This window comes from Onychostruthus taczanowskii, unplaced genomic scaffold, assembly GCF_017590055.1.
Source record: "Onychostruthus taczanowskii isolate IOZ18803 unplaced genomic scaffold, ASM1759005v1 scaffold2, whole genome shotgun sequence".
NCBI lineage: Eukaryota > Metazoa > Chordata > Aves > Passeriformes > Passeridae > Onychostruthus > Onychostruthus taczanowskii.
Window position 1 is genome coordinate 20,363,700 of NW_024499239.1, and position 17,017 is coordinate 20,380,716.

Below are 17,017 nucleotides of genomic sequence, written 5' to 3' on the forward strand. Positions count from 1 at the left end.
ACTTACAAAGTTTCTGGGTTTGCTTACAGCAGATCCCAGCCAGATTTACCATGCAAGGTGCTTTCAGTTCAAGTGCTGTCCCCTGCCACTGCTGTCACCATCCCAAGTAACCCCTTCCACACTGAACTCAGCGAATTCAACAGAAAACAGAGGATTCATTGATCCTGGCATCTGACCCAGGGCAAAAGATTTTTCAATAAACGCACAAGTAGGCATATGAGAGGACATTTCCCCATTGATTTAGATCAGAGTCCAACGACAGGACAGAGGGGACTGATGTCTTAACTGTATCAGTCATCTGCCATTTCTGATAACAATGCTTAGAGACTCTCTGTCTCCCTTGAGACGTGCAAGTGACTGAGAGATTGAGTTTCATTAAAGGTGGCATTTGTCTTAATAAGTGAGATGCTAGTTTTAATTCTTATTTTCAAAATATTTTGCATTTCTAAATCAGATTTGGAAAAAAAATTATTTTGTTATAATATTCTACTAACAAAACAACATAGTGGAAATGCTAAGAAACAGTCTGAAAACAGCCTGTTGCTTGCCATGTTTTTAGTTGTGTGAGCTTCTTAATATGAAAATATAACTGAATTTTCCAAATATTTTTTACAGGTTTTATTATGCTATCTGTAAATTTACAATACTAAGCATACTTTCTTTTTAATTTAGCTGTTATCTTTTCATCTATTTTGCCTGCATCCCAATTTTACAACTTCACCACATGGTTATTAAAAGCTTGTTAACACAAGGATATATAAACTAGCGCCATTCTCCTTACCCACTTAAATGTCAGGTTTGGTAGTCTAGGGAAGCAAACACATATGTGAAGTAATTATTTAATAATGGAAATTGAATGCAGATATTTAGTTACAAATCCACAAATTGCAGTGTGTTTTAAAAACACATGCACATCCTACCACATAACATTTCCTACAGAGTAATTAGGGCTCTTTGCATCTATAATTTCACATTGATGACTCTCTAAGCAAACACTAAAATTACACAGTAATATACCATAACAGCTCCAGACTGCTCCCCTTGTGCTGCACAGAAAGGCAGAGTTATGTCACTGTATGGGACACAGAAGTCCTCAAACAATCCTACATGTACAACACACGGGAGACTGTTATAACTTTTTCAAGCATGTAGAGTTGGTATGCTAAAGCACATACAAACATACCAGAAAATACAGGAGCACCAGGTATTTACTCAGCTGATAATTGTGAATCAGTGTAAAGATATTATAAATCTGTTTGCATGAAAGAACATGGGGATATTCAGATCTTTATCAGTTCATGCAAAGGATTCACTAAAACTCAGTAAGACAGTGAAAGATTCTGTAGGCATTGTTACCATTGCAAGGAAAGAATGACAGACATTTATCCATGTATCTCAGCTATTTATTTGCAAAATAGATCTAGACTTGTAATTTATTTACAAAAAATGAGAAAAATTAAATATTTATATTGTCAGGAATAACTTAAGGAAATGTATATATCTCACAGTGAGTATAGTCTCTACATGTGCAGGCTGATCTACATCTCCCAGAGGACTGGAATGCAGACAACATTCTGATTAACTGGCAGACAAATCTCCTTTCTGATTTGAGCATTGGTGTCAATTTAGATACTATATCTAAATTGATAATATAATATAATCAATTTATATATATTATTATAAAATAACTGCATACAGGGATTATTTTCTAGCAAAATATTTTTGTTCATGACGTTTAGTGAGAACTAAGAGTTCACACCAATCTCACTTGTCATGTTGACCCTGTGTGTAACTTTGCTTTTCTCATTAGTGGTCACAATTTAAACTTTGAGTGTTCCCAGATAAAATCTATAGGTAGAACTGAGGTTCTTGCAGCTGCCCTATAGCTGTTGTTAAAAGAAATGAGGAGCTGGACTGGCAGATTTGGGGATGAAAAAGAATCCAGATTCAATCAAGTGTTGATCTTCATCAATTGTTAAATTACATCCAAACTTGGTAAGAGCCATACTGGCTCAACAATTTAATTCAAAGTAGAAGACAGCTATGAAAAATAACTTCCCCATATGATTTCTTATACAATGCACCCTCTACAAAGGTTATACTTCTAATCTCTAGATCTAAGTGTGAAAGTAATGAAAAAATCAAAACCATGGGAGAGGATGTGTTATTTAATATTGTCACTTCTTTCTGTGTAACAATTCACAACTGATAGAAAACCTTTGAGCAGGCTAGAGTGCCTCTGCTCCAACCAGAACAGCTCAGAAATCACTGTCCCAAAGGACATATATGACTGCAACAGACTGAGGAACCAAAATTCAGAGGTGGGTCTGTACAGTGAGGTTTCACACAGTGTTCTCAGTGAGGTTTTAGAGTGTTTTACACAGGCATCACTGCCACTACATTTGTCCTCAGAAAGGTAAAGGAAAGCAGAATCAGGCCAAGCCTGCAAAAGGAGCCCACTGCATGTATTCACATGAATAGGAAAGGGAAATAAACTCCTGGCTTTCCAAAAAATAGTGCAGTTAGACCTCCACTGCACAGAAGATGCAGAGAGATCATTTTTACTCTGTGCCTCTCCAAAATGATTTCTTCTTGTTCATAATAATTTTGGATCATCCATGTTGTTGTTCTTCTGGGATTCTGCAATGAATTTTTACCTTCCTGAAGTTTTATTAATCTTGCCTAGAGGCAAATTAATCTCTCCTGTGAGATAAAGCTATGAGTCCTGTTTCTTTGTCTAATTCCTCTGTTGTCAGTCATTGGTGGCTTCCTTGCAGAACAGGAAACATTACTACTTTTTGAGGTAACACTGCAAGCCTTCCTCTAGGCAGATGAAACCCTTCTTCAGCATACAAACATGGAAAATGTGTAGGAAGTTCAATCCTTTCCTTAAAAAATGGAAGAAAAGACAACTTATCATTTCAAGTTAGAAAAACAAAACAAAAACCCCACAAAAAACCCCAAACAAACAAAAAAAAAAGCCCCAATTCCATGAAAAGGGGAGAAGAAGCAGGAAAGTTTTCATATTCCAGATCAACAACTAGTAAGGCCATAGAGCTGTGCTGAGTAACTCTTCTCTCTCTGGGCTGTAGCACACCTTCCCTCACCTCGTGCAGGTGAGTCCCAGCCTGGTCAGGAGCAGAAATCTCAACAGCACGGGGTCCACAAAGCTGGCACAGTGTCCTCGTGCTGGCCCAGCAAGGGGTTTGTGCATGTGGTGATTAGAGAACAATAAAACAATACAAAACAAAATGATAACGAGTGTCTGGTCCAGCCTCCTGATCACAAGACTCCAGTGGGAAACCAGTCCTAGGGGAGTTTGCTAAACCTTCCAACAGGACAGAGAAGAGAGAAGGCTTGCTCTCCAGCAGAAAAAATTGAATTTTCTAATTCTCAGCACACTTTCATACAAGAAAAGTAGTGTGATTGATCATCTTAAACTCTGGGAATGCGACAGCATAACAGGTGATATGAAAATCATGTATTCTGGAGCTGCTGCACTTAGAATGAGCCTTGTGAGGCTTCTATGTGTAGGTGGAGGAGAGAGAGATTGAGCAGATTTTAAGCTTTAAGCCCTTTTATTGCACTCTTTCAATGAGTAATGCATTTGTGTATGCATCCAACTGATTTTTCAATATGTTTTCCTGTTGATAAATGTCATATTTAATTACCATCTTTTTTTTTTTTTTTTTTGAAGATTCAGGCAACCAGGTCTTACTCTTATCTCTCTTTCCTATTCAGTTTATAGAGTATTCTGAGGGAGCCTGCTGGTATGTATGTGCCATGCCTAAAACAGGGGATCTCCCAGCACAGGCAGGGCTTCTTTTTATTCTTATAATCTTAAAAAATAAAAATAAAAAAAAAATAAAAAAGAGATCATTTTATATGAGCTTTTGATAGATGATATGGAAAAACACACACTTCTCAATCAGTTGCACCACCTCTTTTCATTGTGCCAAACTTTCACAGCATGTTTCCATGTTTTTAAATCTCAGTTCCAGCAACTAATCAGCTCTAGCACTGTTTGGAATTGGGATTCGTTGTTTGGTTTGGTTTGATTTGGTTTGATTTGGTTTGGTTGTTTGTTTGGATTTTTTTCTTTTTTTTTTCTCAAACTCCTTGCTAGCTCTGTTAGAGTTTTTTTTGGAATTTGAGAGTTTGTGGTTTTATTTTGGTTTGGTTTGGTTTTTGATTGAGGTTTGGAGTTTTTTGGTTGATTGGATGGTTTGGGGGGGTTGTTTGGGGTTTGTTTGCCTGTTTTCTTGTTTAGTTCTGCTGTGGTCTGTTTCATTCCTTGAAGTCTCTCATCAACAGGTTAGCCATACGGTGGCTTGTAGCAGTCTCCTGCTGTAGTAAGGAGCAATTAATAATTGCAAACACAATTGTTTGGGGCTGTAAAAGAAACGTCAGTAATGTTCAGTGTGATCAGCACTGACTGCTCGGCTGGGAATTCCGATCCATCCTGAACTTGGTTTTCTTCAGAGAAAGCCCCCTTGCCCCTGGCCGTGTCACCCTGAGTAGCAACAGTTTGGATAACACTTCTGGCCAGTGCTCTCAGAACCACTTCTACCTTGATGGGAAACGAATATTTTTGGGGTAGTTATTTACTTCGCCTGGCTACGCGGCTGTTCGGGCGTTCGTTGTTCATTAACTCCTAATGATCGGGTCTGTCAGCAACAAGCTGTGAAACCTGACCGCGTGCTAACTCCTCTTGCCTGCAGAACTACTCTTCCCGTCGTTTCTATTGGAAAAAACAAACCTCCCCCCGTTTCCGTGGGTTTGTATTTTCCTTCAGTTGCTTCTGTAACTCCAGCAACAATTTGAAAGGAAAAATGGTAAAGCAGGGAGAAGACTGAAAATGGTTTGATAAATGTAGTGAAAAGTAGATTAATTGCAGAATAACGGTTTCTTGTATGGTTATTTTTCACCACGGAGACGTAGGAGGCTGTAGTCATGTGGAAGGACTGTGTCTTTAAGTAAAGTTTAGTTCCATGTTAAAGAACTAAAGGAAGGGACCCTAGTGTGTAGCTTTTGCATCTGATTAAACTTCCATTGGTAGGGATTTAGAAAAAGGTGGGTTTGCTTCCATTGGTATTAATTAATCTGGTAACTGTAGTCAAGTAATGGGGTATAGACATGGAAAACATTAGAACAAACAACCAAAGGAAGGTTCCGAAACAGATTATTAGTTATGAAATATAGACAAACTGGTACCATAGACCATCACTCTTGGAAATGTGTTTTTTAGCCACGGAGCAACTCGCAGACTCAGAGGATTTTGATTTCTTTAACTATCACTATAAATTCAGACGAGAAAAGGAGTTTGAGTCCTGCAGTCCAGACCTTCAGTTCCGCCTGCACCTTCCCGGGAGCGGCAGTTTGGGGAAACCTGAGCTACGAAGTGCCCCCGGCAGGTCCCCTTAAAAGCCTGTCCACTTGCTGACACCACCCTCACCACAGCCTCGACTTTTTTTCTTTTTCTTTTTTTTTTCTTTTCTGTTTTTTTTTTTTTTTTTTTTTTTTTTTTTCTTTTCTGTTTTTTTTTTTTTTTTTGATTGTTGTTTGTTTGTTTGTTTGTTTGTTTGTTTGTTTGTTTGTTTTCCAGAGCAAGGGGACCTGTGAGACACCTCTTGCTGCTTGACACTGATTGAAAACGGATTAAAAAGCGAGAGGAGAGGTCAAACAACACTCCTAGATCACCGCAGCGGCCAGAAAACTTCAGACAGCCCAGGAAAGCGTTTCTCCGAGTTTGGCTGGAGCCAGGCTCGGTTCCCGGCTGCGGCACCTCCCCGGCCGGGAGCGAGCCCCGGCAGCCGCCCCGAGCCGGGGGGATTCGGCTGTGCCGGGGTCCCTTCGCTGGGCTGGGGGATCCTTGGGCACCTGCATCAATTGACCAGGGAAAGACAAACGGAAGAGTGAGAAAAGGAAAGAAAACCCCTTCTTATCTAGCCGAAACAACTATCGGGCTTTTTTTCCCACTGGGAAAATCGATGAGTTGTCATTCGCGCATGCAAGGGTGAATTTCGTAATGCCACGATTGTGTTTTTATTTTTAAATTGTGCTCTTTATTTGTAAAATAAAAACCATCGATGCACTCTAGGAAATATCTTTCCTTTGATACTATGACTATTGAAAAGGCAGCAGTTTCAACTTTCTGAAAAGGTTTATTTCCAACCTTGGGATATAAAGCGTGTTAACTTAGAAACCAAAGGACGACAAAAGCGTTTGCAAATTTATATGTAGATAGATATTAAAAAAATTTTAAAACCCCACTTCTTTACCCTAGGATAGCAGGTAAAACCGTCCCACGAGATTTCGGGGGGCGGGATTAGCACACGAGACAGCTTGTCTTGTTCTGTAAAAACATCACACGACCCCCAGTCTGAGAACCAGTTAGCACAAAACATGTAAGAGAGACCTTGGGGTGTTTCTTCCGAAGGGGAAAAAAGCAGGAAAGTCACAGTTTAAGAACATGGTCTAAGGAAAGATGTCTACATTTTGATAATGTAAAAGATGGGGAGAAGCTACTCGGAGGGATGTTAGAGGAGGAGAGTTAGAGGAGGAGAGTTAGAGAAATAGAGAAGCACAGAGCGGCCTTCGCCATTACCAATCTGTATGAAACGTGACTCGGTTCACCGTAAAGCGACAGCCACGGTGCTTGGGACAGACACGGGGACACGGTCCCCATGGACTGAGGCAGAGCATCGGCCCTCCTGTGATACAGGCACGGGATAATTTGGAAGGGCGGCAGGCAGAGCACGTCTCCGTTTCTTTGGTGGCTCCGTGTTATCTCCTCCGTCCTGACCACCGAAAAAGCGCTGCAAGAGGGAGAGCGGCTTGGCACCGCCCTTCCGAGCTTTAGCAAAGTGTCGGCAGCCCACTGACACGCGTGGGGGGAGCCCGGGCGGCCCCTCCGTGGGCCGGATGGTGGCTGTGGCGAAGACGGACACTCCACCTGCACAGCGGGGTCATAAATAAAATCGGGGCGACCCCCGGCAAGGGAAGGTCGGAGGCCAGGGCTATACGTCCCCGTCCACCAGGCTGAAGTGTTTGCCCGGCCCGGGGAGGCAGAGGTAGGGAATGGCGCTGCCCGGGCAGAGCAGGGGGAAAGGCAGCGGCAGCAAGCAGCGACTGAGCAGGGGGCTGTCCTTGTAGAGGGACGGGAAGGAGAGAGCCGAGGCGGCAGTGGGGGGCTGCGGCTCCCCGGGGGGCTCGGCCGGCCCCGGCCCCTGGCCCTCGGGCTCGGATGACATTTGTCTCTTCAGCTTGTTGCGGCGGTTCTGGAACCAGATCTTCACCTGGGTCTCGGTGAGGTGCAGCGAGGCGGCCAGCCCGGCCCGCTCGGAGCTGCTCAGGTAGCGCTTCACGTCGAAGGTGGACTCCAGCTGGAACACCTGGCTCTTGGAGAAGATGGTCCGTGTCTTCTTCCTGCCGCCCGCCGCCGACGATCTGCCGTTCTCCGCGCCGGAGCCCCCGGCCTCTCGCGGCGGCGGCTGCCGGGGACCGCCTAGCCCCTCCGCGGGGAGCGGGGACCCCGCATCGCCGCCCTCGGGGCGGAGGCCGCGGCTCGTCCCTTCTGCCCGGAGCTGGCGGGGCTCGCTGCCTGCAAGGGCAAAGCGCAGCATCAGTCCCGGCCGCAGCCCGCGCCCCCGCCCCGCATGCACGCACGGCCCGGCGGAGCGCAGGGAGAGGGTGGGGGACAGGATGGGGAGGGGGCTGCCGAGGGCTGGCCGCGGTCCCACACCCTCCAGAGGGGAGAAGAAGGGTGAGGCTCTTCCACAAGGATCCAAGGAAATCCCTCTGCCAGCTGTATAACAGGAAAGTGAGGGGCTCCTGGGCACGGGACAGACAGACGCAGGAGGCCGGGAGGTGGCACAACACCCTGGAATCAGGTTGGTGCGTGTGCGGCATCTCCCCGCGTCCGCCCGCGGAGCCTCCCCTCCTCCTGCGTGTGCGTGTGTGTTTGTGCGTGCGTGTCTGTGTCTGTGTGTGTCTGGGACTGTGTTCGCGTGTGTCTGTATTTGTGTGTCTGTGTCTGTGTCTGTGTCTGTGTCTGTGTCTGTGTCTGTGTCTGTGTGTGCGTGTGAGCTGGCCCGGCCCGGCCCGGCGGCAGTGGAGTGCCCAGGTACCGCCTGGGTGGGGGCCGGACTGTGACCCGACGTGCGGGACAGCCTGAGGCGGCTGCTGGCTCCGTACCCGAGTCGCTGGAGCCTTTACTGGGGTCTTGCTCCTCAGGCCCCTCTCCCTCCTCTTCCTCCTCCTCCTCTTCCTCCGGCAGCGCGCAGCGGGCTCTGCCCTGCTCCCTGGCCGGGCGGCGGGGGCCGGGCTGCAGGATGCTGTCGATGCTGAAGGCCGGCGGCGCGGCCGGGGCCGGAGGAGCTCGGCGGCCGCCCCCGAGCTGCACCATGGCGCGGCGAGCCCAGCGCGTCCGGGCCGAGCGTGTCCGGGCCGGGAGAGTCCGAGCCGGGCGTGTCCGGGTCGAACCGCGCCGAGCCGAGCCGAGCCGAGCCGAGCCGAGCCGAGCCGAGCCGAGACTGGCGGCGGCGGCGGGAGAGCGGCAGCGGCAGCCGGGGCGGAGGGAAGGATGGGTCCGCGCAGGAGGAGGGGTCGGGGTGACGGAGGGAGGGGATGGAGCTAGAGGGAGCCAAAGGACTGAGGACGGGGGGAGCGGCGCAGGGGAGGGAAGACTGCAGAGAGGAGAGGGAGAAGGAAAAGGAGCAGGGACTATAGGGAAGAGGAGAGGAAAGGGAGGGGCGGGGAGCACGCCGATGTGTCCGAAAGGCTGCCCCGGGCAGCCGCGGCAGAGCAGGGCCGCCTGCCCTCCTGCCTAGGCCCTTCCCTGTGAATGGGCGGAGGGAAGGCAGAGCCAGAGCCCACGGCAAAGGCGAAGAGGAGGTGCGATGGCAGAAGGGAGATCTCTGGATTGAAGGAAAAGAATGGAGGGAGAAGATTGGGAAGAGGGGAATGAGGAGGAGTCCGGTGAGGAAAAGCAGAGATGGCAATCAGAGAGGGAAGGGGGGAAGGGGAGAAGGGGGGAAGGAAGGGAAGGGGAGAAGGGGGGAAGGAAGGAAGGAAGGAGATAAAATAAGAACATGGTGATACACAGCAAATTAGTTTGTGTATGGATAGCTGAGGACTGAAAACAATAGGAAGGAAGGAAGGAAGGAAGGAAGTTGGGAGCTGCGAACCCCTTCCCTGTGTTTGTACAGCACTTGGCACCACCCCAGGCAGTCTGCGGAGGGCATTTGCTGCAGACTGTCCGTGCCGCTGCTCGGCAGTGGGGTAGACTGTGGGAGGGTAGTTCATATCCAGAGTCTCTTCCCTGCAGTCCTTTCACCTGCAGACTCTCAGACTGAATACGCATGGCTCCCCTGGGGAGAAAGGGACCCTTTTTTCCTCCCAAGGAGCCCCTTGGAGTCAGGCCACCCCAAAATCCACACATAACTTCCACACATTCCCCCCACGTTCACCATGCCCTCTACATCCCCTGCTCTCCCCGCGGGTCAGCAGAGCCCTTCTGTAGCTTTCAAATGAGAAAGTGCCGGCCAGCTGCGTGGGATGAGTGAGTTCTCCAAGGTGTGCCTTTGGGAGATGGAGAGGCATTCATCTGATCTGTGCAACCTGGGGAAGGATCGATGTGTTTCTGTACTATCTTGAGAACTTTTGCTTCCCACACCTCCCAGCACTGCAGCGTTTTAAAACCCGTTTGCACTACTCGAGGCAGGACCCCCAGCGATTTTAAAGCCGCCATCCGTTGTGCATCACAGGGAAACATTTCCCTCTCTGCTTTCTCGGGTAAAGCCAGGGAAATGCTTCCAACGGCTTTCAGTGCGAGTCTTGAGGTTTCCACCACGAAAACTGCTGAGGGAAAGCGAGAAGTCCTTGAAAAAGAGTTGGCAATAGAAGTGCTAACAGGCATTTAGAAATTGTGATGCTAGAGATTCCATGAGCTAAAATTAGGGGCATCTTAAGGCTTTGGACTGCGTTAATCTTTAACGCACTGGTACTTGAGAGAGCGGGTTTCAGCTCTTTTTCATGAATTTTTTTTCACTTTATGAATGCACTAAAATTTTAATGCAGCCTTCTGCTGGAGACCTGCACATTTTCCACCAGCCGAAAAAGAAATGTGTCCATCTTCCATCAATATGATTGTTGGCCAAATACCTGAACTTGTTGCATTTGTCTTGCAGTCTCCTATACGAACTAGGCATTTTATCAGGGCAAAATATCCATTTGAGAGAGAGAGAGGGCAGGACCAAGGGAATGATGCAGGAAAGAGTTACAAAATACTAAGAAGCAGCTGAAAACATAATTTAAGAAATTTGGTCTGAGATGGCAAAACTAGTAGCATGGGAGCCTTGGTCGCCAGGTCGGGTGGTTCTTTGGGCTCCTGTCTCGGCCTCCCTTAGCGCTGTCTGTCAGTAAGGCACGTCCCAGGTGCTCACATCTGTTCTCGCTGCAAACCATTTCCGTTCTAGTTCCAAAAAGAAAAAATAAATCCGTCCTAAAAAAGCCAATGCCTTGATTCAGTGTATTTGCCTAGAAGATATTTTCTTGGGGGGAAAAAAAGTGAAAGTTGAAAAAAACAGAAATAAGAAGGAAAGTGATGAAGGAGACATAAGTTTTACTACCTAATCTTTTTTTCACCACAGCCCCCTCCACTTCCCGAGCAGTCCAAGCCCAGCCCTGGGAGACACAGTCCAGTAACATCCTGCTGGGAAAGGTCTGTCATCCATTCCCAGCCCCATTTGGCCACTTTTCAAACCCGGGTTTGTTTGGTTTTTTATTTGTATTTTCGGTTTGCTTTGGATTATTTTCGTGGTGTGTTTATTTTTCTTTTTGTTTGCTTGTTTATTGATTGGTTTGGTTTTTTGTTTTGGTTTGGTTTGGTTTGGTTTGGTTTGGGTTTGGGTTTGGGTTTGGTTTTGGTTTTAGTTTTAGCTTTAGTTTTAGTTTTAGTTTTAGTTTTAGTTTTAGTTTTAGTTTTAGTTTTAGTTTTAGTTTTGTTTGGTTCTCCCCGACAAACTTTGTGCAGAGGAAGCACGCTACCCTGAGCGCTGGATCTCTTCAGAGATCCTGGGACAAATTGGAATCAATTCACTGGCCACAAGAAGATGCGGGGGGGGGGGGGGTCCGGGGTCTCCCTGCTACGAGTTCTACAAGCCAGGTCCATACCGGCCTCCTCGTGTCCTCTGCTAGGTCTCTCTTACCTTCAGGGGAAACTAAAGACCAACAGGTAGAGCACAGGTATCCTGCACAACCCAAACAACCACCTGCGAAGAGTCCCGCTATGGAGGGAAAGGGGATGGGCCGGGGAAGGCAGCAGAAACCCCCGGGCCCGCTGCACACCCCCAGCAACACAATCCGAGCCTCCGCCCCGCACTTGACCCGGAGTTAATGTGGGGAACAGCTTCCGACCGGGCGGAGGGGAGAGAGTCTTTCCCAAAATTCATGAGCATTTTCTAATGAATGGTTCCCGGGACGCGTGGAGCAGCTCCGGGAAGAGATCCGTGTGCGCAGGAGCAACTTTGGCCGCAGCCTCCGCGTTCTGCGGGGATCAAAGCGAGCAAAGAGGGTCTGGGGTCGGAGAGGCCGGGGAGTGGATCCCCCGCGCCCCCACCCAGCACCGCTCCCCGCCACCGCGGCTCCCTCCCGGGCTCCCAAGGGCTGTCGCTTACTAGCAGCAGCTTTCCCTGCTATAGGTGGAGGTTTTCCGACGCTGGTACTCTTTCAGCCCACGCTTCATTTGCATTTTATTTGTGAAGAACCTCGTTGTCTGGGACGTGTGAGGATACGGAGGCCAGTACTGCACAGAGGCAGGGCAGGAAGAGCCAACCTTTTCCTTTTAGTAATATAATCCTGTAGTAGAAGCTAACATCGTGCAGAGTGGAAACATTTCACCTGGGAAAGCTTTTTACCAGAAATCACTCGTCATACATATCTATATTTCCATTTTAGCTCAGAGCACAAAAAGTGTCTTACTCTAAACCTGATGGAAATGAAATCTGATTAGACGGTACAGAAACGCCAGAGTATGGTTTTGCTTGGTTTACAGAATCGAGTTTGGTTTATCCCCCGAGGTACTAGAGGGTAAAAGTCCCTCCCTGGATTTCACATCCCCTTGCAAGTAAGACCCTGGCGACTGCGGACACAGCGGCACCTCGCAGCGCTCCTTAAACCATCTCCGATGCTCTCCCGGGACACAGCCCTGGCGAGTGCGCCTTGAACAGAAGCGCTGTCCGAAAAGCTCATTAAAATCACGAGGCGAGCTCGGGCATTTTGGCGCTGCTGGTCGCTAAATAAAACTCTCTTTAGCAGTTCAGCAGTGGCTGGACGTGGATTGCGGGTTTCTGTTGTGTCTCCCATCACCCCGGCAGGGCCCCGCTGCTCCCCCGTGGAGCAGGCAGAGGTTCGGGGCAGCGGGGACATCCCTTGCCCGCGCCGGGCATCCCGGGGGGAGGGAGGGCAGACAAAACAGCATCACTAGAGGGAAAACAACTCTCCCAGGAGTTCCCAGGAAGGCAGCTACAGGCATCGCACAGCCACAGGCTTTTCTGCGGAGCTGGGCACGGCCAGAGGATGCTCCGGCCCAGGAGATGTCGGGGCACGGGCAGATCTGTCCCTGTGCCCAGGGACAGAGCATCCCTTTTCGAAATGCTGTTTCCCTCTGAGGTCAATTCAGAGTCCTCTGCTAAATCGCCTTCCTCCAAACACTGTGCTTGATACCTGCAGAAAAATCTGAAGAGGGATGCTGAATAAAGCTAGAAATATCCAGCTGTTTAGGAGGCTGGAATTGCTAAGAGGAAGGGGGAAGGGAAAGGGAAAGGGAAGATGAGAAAAAAGAAAAGAAAAAAAGGAAAAAAGAACAGAAAAGAAAGAAAAGAAAAGAAAAGAAAAGAAAAGAAAAGAAAAGAAAAGAAAAGAAAAGAAAAGAAAAGAAAAGTTTAAATTTTAGGTGGACATCTAAATTTTTATTTATATCTTTTGAATATACCTTCATGTATCTAACTACATAGAAATTAAATCGTAAGCAGAGCTGAGAAACTCAGGATAGTTAAAGGAAGTATTAAGACATCCACCATAAAGTTACATTTATCTGGAATAGGAAGGGAAATGTAGGAATATTGCCTGGATCTAATTTGAGGCTGACAGCACTGAACACTGCGGGTCCGCTGGAGTCTGGAGCGTCTCTCTCGGATCGATGGTGAGCGCGGGGCACACTGGCAGGGGGCACAGACAGACTATTCCAAGATAATGCAGTGGCAAAGGGGGAAAAAAAAAAATCGATCCAAATATATTGTTGAACAGTGGAGCCAGCACGCACCTATGAGACTTATCAAGTATTGATTTGCATGAATATTTTAGACTCGTGCCTACGAGAAAAGTTATGGGCCATCTTAAACCGGTGAGCAATGTACCATTTGCAAAGTAGCCATTTAACAAGGTGCTTTCCAGAGTATCGATCATTTTCATTTAAAGTGTAATTAATAATGTCTTACTGCAGCTATACGAGGAATTTATTTCAAAAGGGCAGTTCAGACTCTATTTTGATTGTCGTTTGCTTCACTTTAAAAAAAAAAAAAAAGATCTTTTCACTGATTATTTTTATTAGCGTCCAATAAACACAAGTTGTCTTTGTGAGTAATCTGGCAAGGTTCTCCTTTGCCTCGCCTCTGGAGTGCCATCTAGCTAAGCTGTTGTAGCAACATTCATTAAATAAATGTCAACAGACAAGGATTTATGCTGCATAATAATATTACAGCTGTAGTATAACTGGATTTATTTTAAAGCTATTCTGAGGTTGCTTTGATCTATAAAGCAGCAACGTATGTCTCTATATGTCATAAACAGCCTTTGCAAAAGTACTTTGAGCTTTACAGTCCATCAACATTTTTCTTAGAGCTTTCTGTTTGCAGGAACAGCACAAAGTGTGTGACTCTTACCCTTTTTATTTGTTTAATTAAAAAAAAATACACACAAGGAAGAAAACTGTGAGAAATTTGCTGTCCTTATTTGAGGGATGGGCTTGGGTGTTCGGGTGTGAGGATTTTAGGTTTTACCTATTTTGAAATAGTCAATGCACATACCTCAGGGACTGCATCTGGTGCGAAGTACTTCTCTGCACCCAGCAGAAATTTCTTGCCATCAGATACAGGGGGAAGTATAATTACAAAAGCTACAAGTTAAAGAAACCTGAGGTGTATATGTTCCTACTTTCAGCACATACTTTTAATAAGCCACTATAAATCAGTTTCTGCATGTACAGAATAAGGCATAAGTAAGCACTTTTTCTTAGATGACTTCACGTCTTGCACCTTTTAATATTTTACCATGATCATAAGTTACAAATACAGTGTATGAAAAAAATCTGTTTATTGATATAATCAGCACATCTTTAAAAAACAAACATACTAATGTCAAAACACATTTTAAAAATCCAATTGATCATTTAGCCCTGCCAGTTCCTCAACTTCAAGGAAAGAATATTTAGTAAAATCAGAAGTATAATAATCTCATATGTTACTCCAAAGAAAAGGCATGTGGAGAGTGGCAGGCATGTTAAATTTCTGGTTGGATTACAATCTACTCTGATATGACTGTAGTGAGTCAGGATTTTACTCCAGTAGGTAACACTGGGAGATCTGGGGAGCTGGATATGACGGGAAGAACGGTTTAGCCGCTCTCTTCCAGGGGCAGTCAGGCTTTGAGCGGCATCAAAATCAAGTGCTTGAGCCCTGAGGAAGAAACATCGCCCCAAGTCACCTCCTCTGGCACGAAAAGGCTGAAGTCCAGCCCAGCCGCTTTCCCCGCGGCCGAGGCACCGACGTCCCCAACTTCGCCTCTTCCCGGTCCTTCCTACACAGCTCGGGGACCAGGCTTTAGAAGTTTCCATCTCAAATTCGAGTGTTTGACAGATATGCCAAGAAAACGGCTGGCGAATATGTCCGGAGATTTCAGGGTGAGATCAGCATCAGTTTGAAAAAGAAAAAAGAAAAAGAAAAAAGGGGGGAAAAAAGATAAAAAAAAATATGAGAAGAAAACTAATAATAATAATAATAATAATAATAATAATAATAAAAAGAACCACTTCAAAACAAAACAGCTTCCATAAACGGGGCTTACGTTGAAGCCAGTACCCCAGCAATTTAGTACTTTTCTCAGGAACCTATAAATATATATATATCTATACATATATGGATATATATATATGCGCAATTCTCGAGTGGTTTTGAGGCTTGCAACATCCTGACTTCAACTGTGCAGGCTGGTGCTCAAAGCCATATTTCAGGCCAAAGCAGAGGAAAGGGAAAAAAAAAAAAAAAAAAAAAAAAAAAAAAAAAAAAAAAAAAAAAAAAAAAAAAAAGGGAAAAAAAAAAAAAAAAAAAAAAAAAAAAAAAAGGAAAAGAAAAGAAAAAAGGGAGAAAGTCCAAAATTGTTTCAAGGTTATAATCCACCCCTGACCTTTCTTCTAGGGTTTTATATCAAAGCTGAAGCTCCACCACATCTTGTTGATCGATTTCATAACCAGAAAAATATTGCTTCAGTTATAATGAAAAGCGTAGGAAAGAGTAAGAATTAAATCGCCCTTCCTTCACAGGATACAGGTCCGCATGCACATTCCCCAACAGATCCAGGACCTGGCCCTGCCTGCAGGGACACCGAGTGCTCCGAGCTGGTTGGTTCGATTGCAGCTGATTATGCCCTGGAACGTACGATCAAAGCTTGACTTTCCACCAAGGCCGAGTTTCATAAGGTCATTTCCCCCTCAAGATTTGAAAAAAGAAATTGAAACTTTTAGAAATAATGATAGTCCAGAAATTCATTTTAGGAGTGGGTAGGAGGGGGGAAACAAAACAGTTATTAAAGAAAAACAATAACTTGGCATGCATAATACTTCATATAATATCATGTTACAGGTTCGCTTGCATAATCAGACATACAGCTCCCCAGTCTGTTCCCATCTGATTATTTTTCTTTCCTTCCTTTTTAATTGCCAGTGAATTATTAATCGATTACACAAACCGATCCCGTAAGAGACGGACAAGTGAGGTGCGCTTTCCCCAACCTCTTCAGGAGACTAAAAAAAGTGGCAAATCCACTTGTAAAATACCGTATGAAGAATTACATATATATGTGTATATATAAAACCGTGTATTTTAGCCGATAATTTGCCAGGGACATAAAACGAAAACAAAGAAACCAAATCCTCACAGCTCGGATTTCAGCAGGGCGAATTCTTTCCAACACTTTGCCTTCAAGTTGTTTCAAATCAAAACTTCTGCATCGAGAAGGACCGGGGGCACCAGCACATGCTTGGGTGTCGGTAGTATGGAAATGAGAATTACGGTGGGAGGGGGATATGTACGGGTTAAGTGGCTAAAACAAATGGCCCTGGAGAAGCTGCTGGAGGCCGGGATCAGCAGGGTCCCCCGCTCTGCACGGAAAGCTGCTGGGGCAGCGGGGAGGCTTAAAGGTTTCCCCGGCAGGAGCGCTGCCCGGGCCACCAGAGGTCCCGGGAAGGTCTCTTGGCCGCGGCGGGGCCCCGAGGCTCGGCCGCCCCTGGGCTGGGGGCGGCGCGGCCGGGAAGCGCCGGCTGCTCCGTACATTCGTGTCACGCCCGGCAGCTCCGCGGGTTGCAGGAAGAAGGGTCGGGGAAGTCTGTTCCCCCCCGGAAAAACGCCGGTCTGCGTCAGCCCGGGGCCGGGGCGGCGGTGAGGGTTTAGCCGCTGCCACGGGGCTGGATTTTCTTTGGATGCGCGGCGGGAGCCCCGCCGACCCGATCCCTGCGCATGGCTGGGGTCTTTCAAGTCCTTTCGGCTCTCTCCGGGCTGCCGCACGACGCTCCGAGTTAACCCCAAGAGTAAGTTTATTGCACGTTAAAAAAAAAATAAAAAATCAAAAAGCAGAAAATCAAGAAAATTGTAAATTGAAAATAAAAAGTCCGTGTAGGAAGGGGGGTGGAGCTGGAAGCCGAGGGAGGGGGCGAGGGGGCCGCTGTCCCGGCAGAGGTGCGCGC

At 46.6% G+C, this 17,017-nt stretch overlaps 1 protein-coding gene across 1 annotated transcript; it reads right to left on the reverse strand.

Annotated features, from left to right (window-relative positions):
- Positions 1–6,348: 6,348 nt before the first annotated feature.
- On the reverse strand, positions 6,349–8,442 carry LOC121335078 (homeobox protein HMX1-like). Its single transcript, XM_041402868.1, has 2 exons — positions 8,197–8,442; positions 6,349–7,603 (listed from the first exon to the last, which is right to left on the reverse strand). Exons 1-2 carry the CDS (start codon positions 8,405–8,407, stop codon positions 7,020–7,022), a joined length of 795 nt encoding a protein of 264 aa, XP_041258802.1. The 5' UTR covers positions 8,408–8,442; the 3' UTR covers positions 6,349–7,019.
- Positions 8,443–17,017: the final 8,575 nt, after the last annotated feature.

What these genes read in the sequence shown, in the direction of transcription:
- LOC121335078 (XM_041402868.1), bottom strand. Translation starts at nt 8,407, where the DNA reads ATGGTGCAGCTCGGGGGCGGCCGCCGAGCTCCTCCGGCCCCGGCCGCG. An exon ending in TAAAGGCTCCAGCGACTCGG is followed by an intron (nt 7,604 to 8,196) that starts GTACGGAGCCAG and finishes TTGCCCTTGCAG; the next exon opens with GCAGCGAGCCCCGCCAGCTC.